The sequence below is a fragment of the Pimephales promelas genome, chromosome 25 (assembly GCF_988280905.1).
Source record: "Pimephales promelas chromosome 25, fPimPro1.hap1.1, whole genome shotgun sequence".
NCBI classification, from domain to species: domain Eukaryota; kingdom Metazoa; phylum Chordata; class Actinopteri; order Cypriniformes; family Leuciscidae; genus Pimephales; species Pimephales promelas.
In genome coordinates, this window is record NC_142793.1 from 12,654,101 (window position 1) to 12,662,184 (window position 8,084).

Here is an 8,084-nt window from a genome sequence, read left to right on the forward strand (position 1 = left end):
AATATAAAAAACCCAAGAGTGATTTCACATTTCTTCAAAGTTTTCGCAGTCCACCAGTAGGCAACAGTGAGTCATGCGAGACCATAAAACATCCCGTTCAGCTGCCCCGGATGAGGCAACAAATCCCTCTTCCACCTGCCTGTCAAATATTCCAAGCGATATGAAGACAAAACCAGACGGCAGCAACAAAAACTCCAGTATGTAAAAGAACACCTGCTTAAGATGATTCGTTACAATTGAAGTAATGGCTAACGCTTTATCAGCCCAGTATGAACCCGAGTCTCCTCCTCTTTCTTTCTCTCCGTCCGTCCCTCCCTCCCGGTCTTTTCTTTCTCTTACCCCACTCAGAGAGCTAGACTAATTTTCTGCCTGCTGGGACACGCCGTCTCTGGCTGCGAGGGACAAGGAGAGAAACATATCTTCATTTAACACTAATACTCAAGAGCAACGGTGGACCTGAAGACCTGTTCTCCCGGACTCCGAATTCATTTGAATCGTCGGAAAAGCATGTGCTTTCTGTCCTCATAGCAATGGAGGAGCTTTCCGGCATTGGCTTGCGACTTTAACTCTTGTAATGAGACTACAGTGACACTTCAGAATTGTTTTCCCCACACAATTGAATTGATTAGAAGCCCATTTGCGAGATCTCCTACCTGATGGACTTGTATTTCCACTTTCAGGGCCTCCTGTAATGTTTGCAATTCCATCATTGATCCAGTTCGCCAGAAAGAGAGTCCCAGGAAACTTACAGCCTGTCTAGAGAAATCACACAAAGACATTTCAGAGACTTATTGGATTTTTCTTTTTCTTTCCTTTAATGTTATATATTTAACCTTTATTTTAGATGCTTGGAGGTTGACTTAATCCAACAGCACCACAAGGGGGAACACAAGTCGGTATCGAATGCGATTTAAGGGAAAAACGCACTTCTCTAAATCGAGGCATGATTCATGAAGTCTCAGGTGGTGGTAAACAGACACGCTTTATTCAGGTCGTATTCCCAGAGCGATTAGGCAACACCAAGGACCTCTTGTTAGAGTTCAAAAAGTATCTTGACCAAATGGGACTAAAAGAAGGGAAAAAAACTCAATAGAGGTTCTGGTTGGAAAGCAGTTTTCTGGGAGAGGATTAAAAACTTGTGACAATCGAGAAGATGGGACAGGACTGTTTTGCCCGTCGGATGAAACGGAACAACCTCGACGCAAAGACTTTAGAGCAACAGTGCGTGGATCGGAGGCAGTGTTACAGACATTCATTCACTCTCATTGATTTTGGTGTGCGGCCCTGTGCCAAGAGGACAATTATAACAGAGGCTATTAGAGGACTTACCAGCTGGCACTGAGACTGGTGTTCACGCGCTCTCTCCAACTCCCTGCACAAGATGAAACACACACACACACACACACACAAACAGAGCCTATTAGATTGGGTAGAGACACTCCAATTCCCCCTCTCTCTCTCTCTCTCTCTCTTATACAGTCTGTGAAAAAAGGGGCAACATTGCAAACGCAGCATTCAGCAGGCTTCTAATTGCTCATCCCGTCTATGAACCCCACGACAAAAAGTTCTGCATCCCTGCGCATCTCCCGGCATCTTCCCGGACCTAAAAATATCTTCCTCAAAACTCAAGCATTGGATTTGTTCTTAGTGCAGTCCTGCCAAATGGAGTTCTGTGGTATTAAAAGGGTAGTTCCCCCAAAAATGAAAAAAATCGGTCATTAATTACTCACCCTTTTGACTTTGATTCATCTTCAGGAGTCAGGACACAAATGAAGATCTTTTAAATGAGCTTTCCGTCCCTCCATTGACACCTACGCACTTTAATGCTTCATGAAGTTCATAAAGAGAGCGTAAAACGAATCCATATTAATTGAGCGGTTTAGTCCGAATTTTCTGAAGAGACATTATCGCTTTATATGATTAACAGGTTTAATTTAGGGTTTTATTTAAATTTTTATATAAAATTTTTATATATAAATTTTACATATTTTTACTTAAACATCCATCAACGCATACATCAGTTGTGGTAAATGGAAGCTCAACACATGTTTGCTTGACGTGTGAGAACCAATGAGGTTCATTCTTGTGTCACGCATCATATTTGAGCTTCAGCAAGAACCAATGAGGTTCATTCTCGTGTTACGCATCACGTTTGAGCTTTAGCAAGAGCCAATGAGGGTCATTCTCATGTCACGCATCACGTTTGAGCTTCAGCAAGAGCCAATGAGGTTCATTCTCGTGTTACACATCACGTTTGAGCTTCAGCAAGAGCCAATGAGGTTCATTCTCGTGTCACGCATCACGTTTGAGCTTCAGCAAGAGTCAATGAGGTTCATTCTCGTGTTACGCATGTTTGAGCTTCAGCAAGAACCAATGAGGTTCATTCTCGTTTAACGCATCACTTTGAGCTTCAGCAAGAACCAATGAGGTTCGTTCTCATGTCACGCATCACGTTTGAGCTTCAGCAAGAACCAATGAGGTTTGTTCTCACTTGTCAAGCAGGTTTGGATGAGCTTCTGTTTATGTTCGCTGATCAATTTTTATACGTGAATAAAAGCCTAAATTCAGTCTGTTCATCATATAAAGCGATCGAGTTTCTATGACTAAAACGCTCGATTCATATGGATTAGTTCTACGGTCTCTTTAAAGCGTCAATGTGTAAGTAGTGTAGCCGTCAACGGACTGACAGAAAGCTCTCAGGTTTCATCAAAAAGATCTTCATTTGTGTTCTGAAGATTTTGGAACGACCTGAGGGAGAGTAAATGATGACAACTTGTATTTTTGAGTGAACTAACCCCTTTAAGCAAACCCTATAGTCGCCATTGATGACATCTGTCATGACCACACGGTAGTCGGCAGGACCTTCAGCCTACAATGCACAGGAAATGACAACCTCTAGAATTAACAAGTCCATGAGTCACTATGCACGTCTTTGATCAAATAGTCTATAATAACACTTCACTTCATCTTTAAAAAGGGGAACCATGTCAACTTGGGTGCTCACAAAAATTGGGAGTGATGATGAAAACTGAAGTTGATATTAGGTACCTTTTTCCAGGAAGTTTTCTTTCTAAAATGTATTTTAAAAGCACACTGTCCATATATTAATACTATAATAAATAAAAACAATAACAGCCTGACCCAGCACCAATATTCTAGAAAACGAATTCTAACAAGCAGAAAGATACAAGCTGAGGTGGATCAGCGGTTATCATCTCTGCAGCCAACTACCAGGAAACAACACTATATGCAAACTTTCAAAACCCAAACTAAAGTCCTGTTAACAACTATAACGATAACTATATTAGCGTACACACCAGCGCACAATATCATTTGTTTATTCTAAGAATGCACAGTTTTGTCGTCTACTGGTCTCTTTTGTGTGCTTTCACTTTTTTTTTTGGTGGATACTGATTGGCTGTCAGTGATTTTATTATTCATCACCTGAAGAAATAAAAGTTTTAAAAAGTGATTCCAATGATAAGGTTTCTCTGGGGCAATAGCATTATAGTTGTATTTTGGATTATGCTATTCATTTGCATTTAGAATGATTTAGTAATAAGGTATAGTAATAATAATACTGATAACAACAACAACAGTACTAACAGATATCACCGTTCAGCTCATGAAACGTTGGTTAGCTAGAGGTAAATCCCTCTAAACTAGACCGAAAATTTGACGATGATGCCATACGATCCTATATAAGAGAATGATGCCATAAGAGATTTATGTTGAATCATAATGCAGACTGGCTTTTAGTAAGCACCAGCTAAAAGGGTGACTATAAACCCTGCATATTAAAAATAAAATGAGACAAAAAATTAATATATTTACATTTGAATTTGCAATTCAAACTCTAATTATGAAAGTTATACAGTAAAGTAACAGAGGGCTTTTCTTGTCTAAAGTTTTCATTGACCTGTTGAAATGTTTTTTGTAAAACTACACAACCAACCCAGGTCAAATCTAAACTCCTAAATCTAGAAGAATAACATTTTTGGTGCTATATCAATACTACATATTTCAAAAAGTAAAACACAGCAAAATGAGAATAAGTCAGAACAACATTCTTGTAATACATTTTAATAAATATTAGTACTCTACAAAAAATAGCTGTTATTTTACACAAATTCCTATACATGTAACAAATGGCAATCTTGTTTTAGTTTAACCTACAAACAACTGATTCATTTGAGTGCTGAAATTAAACTTTACTTAAGCAAACCGATAGAAGATGGCTAATAATAGGCATAATAAAAGTACTGTGAATGATTGTCCTTTATAAATAGTATCCAGAATTGGATAAGGTAACACAATATCACAACTAAACCTGACAAGACTCAAACTATAGGACTAAAATACTTCCAGTGTCATGTTACATAAGCCAGCAACGTTTTGTTTTGCATAATTGCTTGATATTCAAGAATGGCATGAACAACAAAACTCCTGTGCAAATTTGTGAGTATTGAACGCATTACACACATCGCTAACGTTACAAGGAATCATGGAGGCCTAAACGATTTGATTGCCACAGTATAAAAACATTAAAAGTGAAACTATATGGATAAGGAAAGCAAAACCTAAGGAAAGAGCTGAACATGTCAGGTGAGGGTGAAAACAGAGTGAAGTTATACAAACATTTCAAAAATATCAACAATCAGTTCAACATATAAGCATGATGAAAGCAGAAAACAGTTACACAATAACAAAAAAGTAAACACGTTACTAGAGTTTTACAAACATCACCAACCCGTTGTAAACAAGTAAACTAACACTAAACCTGTGCTAAAAGTACTTAAAAGTATTTACAGAATTATCCAACAAAGACTAAACACGAAATATTCATACATGACAGATATCCCAAATAAGCTTTAATATGCCACCTGCAAAACTACAATAACGTGCAAAACAGTTTGACAGGCAGTTAATGATCCCGATCTATACATAAAACCCAGCTTTAGTTCAGTCCATCTGACCAGGGATGCGAAAATGACAGGAAAAGTTGAGCAGCACTTTGATTAGGCCACTATTATAAACCTCAGGTAAACACGGAAGATGATACACAGTGTTTACCAACAGGATACTTCAACAAATATTCATACAGGAGGTGGTTATGCATGTTTCATCCACTACAATAAGCGTTTTGCGTTTCTTTTTCTCTCTCTAAAAGAATCTGGCTGTAGTTGGCGCAAGCTAAAACACATCAGCTCCAATAACTCAGCCTCCACCATCCAACCAAAAAAAAAAAAAAAAAAAAGCAACATAAAAGAAAATCACTTTCTAAACAAGCAAAAAACCCGCAGGGTTATAAAAAGCATCACTTTATCACTCACCCACGAAAAGTCCAGGTACGAAAAGCGGCGAAAACTACCAAAATAGGAGTCATTTTTTTTTACAAACCTGCTGCTGGATATAAGGAGCTTTCATATTGTGCTACGGCTAACTCTGCTAAAGCTAACAGGCCAACAGCACAAATTACAGTTAGATGGACTCGACTGAGCCGCAACCACTAATTCAAGGCACACATGAGCAAAAGATCTTCATTCTTCCCCCTTTCATCCCCACGCTGCCATCGGATACATTGTTTCCACTGAGCTGGAAACAACCGTTGCGGCAACAATGTATCCAGCGAAGTTTAAAATGTTACAAAATAACAAAACGCGCGGAACGTTCGATTCACGCGCTGCACTTAGAAATACACCACTCAACTCCTAGAAATAAGCGGCAATTTTGCTCCAAAATCATCGGGATCCTGACTTCTCTACCTACCCGATCGAGACCGGGTTTGGATTTGGAAAAGCGGCGAAGAATCTACGAACGATTAAAGTCCAAAAACGAGGCGCATAAAAGTTGCAATAATAAAAAAAGATCCCAAGGTGCACTTACCCTCCTCTACTCACTTGAGCAGTAGTGCCTCTCTCTCTCCCCACAAATTATTTAAATAAATATTTACAAACAATCCGAGCTCTCAGTCCGATCCGATCGCTCACATAGCTGTCGCGGTCATCTGGGCTGAATTTAGCTAGGTTAACGACCTTATATTTTGTTTGTTTAATTTTAATTTGTGTGTGTAAAAAAGAGAGAAACTGAGATACAAAACAAGAACTCTTCTTCAATCTCATTCACCACAGCCGCAGCACCGGAAGATCCATCCGCGCAGGAAGAGGGAGACGAAGGGGGCAGGAAAAGTAGCCGTCAAAAAGCACAAATACTTTAAACATCTATTCAAACGATTCAGAGACATCGCGATTACTGTAAAAGTGCGCGTGCTTGGTGTAAAAGTGGACGTGAAGTTTCCTCGAAACGTGTTTGTGGAGAGGACTACTTTTTGTGACGGTGCGGCGAATTTATTTCACTTTGCCTAAGGAACAGCGGTAGTGCGTCTCCCATTGCCTAGGGAAAAACCCGGATGTAAACTCGGCGAAACTCATCTGGAGAAGAGAAGTGGCAGTCAACTCACTCGAACTCGTCTCAAAGACAACACAATAAGTGTTTTATTGGTGTGATGTTTATACATGCATATTACTATAAAGAAACGCAGGGAGAAATGTTGAATTCAAAATATTATTCATTTTACAAAGTATAGGCTAACTAACTGGTTAAATTATGTAAACAATATGGCCAATTTAAAAAAGACCTAGACTGTAATAAAACAAAAAGGGAAAGATGCTGCTTTACTTGTCAACAAACATTATAGGCTATTTAATAAGAACAGTTTGACATGGTCTAACAGACTTTCTGCTTTTATGTTTATAAACAGCACAATGCCTACAGTAGCTTTTGTTGAAAGTCATAAAATAATGGGGGGGAAACTGAGTTGGAGTTAAGAGAATTTCATTTTATGCAAATGCACACACACATACGCAATATATATATATATATATATGTGTGTGTGTGTGTGTGTGTGTGTGTGTATACATGGCCATATATAAATATGCCATATAAATTCCCTTGCATATATGTTGGTGATGTGACACTGTTTTTATGATATTATTTACACTTTGTGTAAAAACTGTCTGCCAAATCAGTCAACCTATTTATCAGACAACCTATTTATCATTAACAATTATACGAAGCAACATTGTTTGAAGGAATTTATAAATTGGATACATAATTTGTTTAATTTAATGTATAGAACTACCCCAAATATAGTATAGTATGTTTTGCACATTCACATATTTTATTGTGTCACTTCGACCCAGTTCCAATTCTTCTTTATGAGCATTTATGTCAGTCCAAAACATATTTGGATACATAAATTAAATACACAGCCAATATAAATTTAAACTAATTTCATTCTCATTACAACAGAAATCACAGGAGTAGCCAATCTATATTGAACTAAACGTTCCAGAACTACAGGTTTCACAGGATAAATAGTCAGCAAAAGAAGTGACTGCATCCCCCCATCCAGACCACCATGTCTGCCTGACACTTCACTCCCCCTACAGCCAAAGTAAATGCCTCTGTCACACACGACTCAGTGTTTTACAGCGGTTCTTTGATCAAACCGAGCGCACGTGTACCGCCACCACGACGCTTTATGTCTGTTAAAGAGCGTCAGAAATACATTTACACAAACATATACGCAAACGAATATCTCCTACCATGTTATAAAAGAGATGGCCGCTCCGTTAACCAATGAAATTGTCAGGAGTTAACAGTTTTTTCTGGGCCGCCATGACATATTTTTGAGGCTGCTGCTCGGAATAGGCTATTTTTTGCTGATTTTTTGCTGAATCGACACACCGAGAATCAAAATGATTTCGCAATGTGTCAGGTGTCTGTAAAATATATGAGGGGTAAAAATTGCTTCAAATGCTCAAATCGAGCTTTTATCTGAACTTAACTCTCAGTTTGAGGGGTTTAACACGCGTTTAAAACTATTGCACGCAAATCTCGCGAGAAATAAGCAAACATGTGTTGATTAGCTAAAGAGGATAAATCGAACGATTTTTTTTAAAGTAAACAAGACATAGAAGAATATCCCTACCTGAAATGTACTTTTATATTAATTAAAAACATTGAAAATTAGCTTAAGAATATATTCATTATAAATGTATATAATAAAAAAATACAATACA

The 8,084-nt window shown here is 38.1% G+C and overlaps 1 protein-coding gene across 12 annotated transcripts in view; it reads right to left on the minus strand.

Moving 5' to 3' along the window:
* Nucleotides 1–7,874, minus strand: part of phf21ab (PHD finger protein 21Ab) — a 30,661-nt gene extending 22,787 nt beyond the window's left edge. For 6 of the 12 annotated variants that reach the window (XM_039666035.2, XM_039666038.2, XM_039666039.2 and 3 more), the window contains exons 1-3: nucleotides 5,887–6,149; nucleotides 1,330–1,372; nucleotides 654–756 (exon numbers count right to left, since the gene is read on the minus strand). In XM_039666035.2, coding sequence (XP_039521969.2) covers nucleotides 654–710 — 57 coding nt within the window. In that variant the 5' untranslated portion in view covers nucleotides 711–756; nucleotides 1,330–1,372; nucleotides 5,887–6,149. Of the gene's footprint in view, nucleotides 1–653; nucleotides 780–1,329; nucleotides 1,373–5,333; nucleotides 5,693–5,769; nucleotides 5,833–5,886; nucleotides 6,150–7,607 lie in introns of those variants that run through there. The other 6 variants (XM_039666037.2, XM_039666034.2, XM_039666033.2 and 3 more) reach the window with 6 other exon arrangements.
* Between the last annotated feature and the right edge of the window lie 210 nt (nucleotides 7,875–8,084).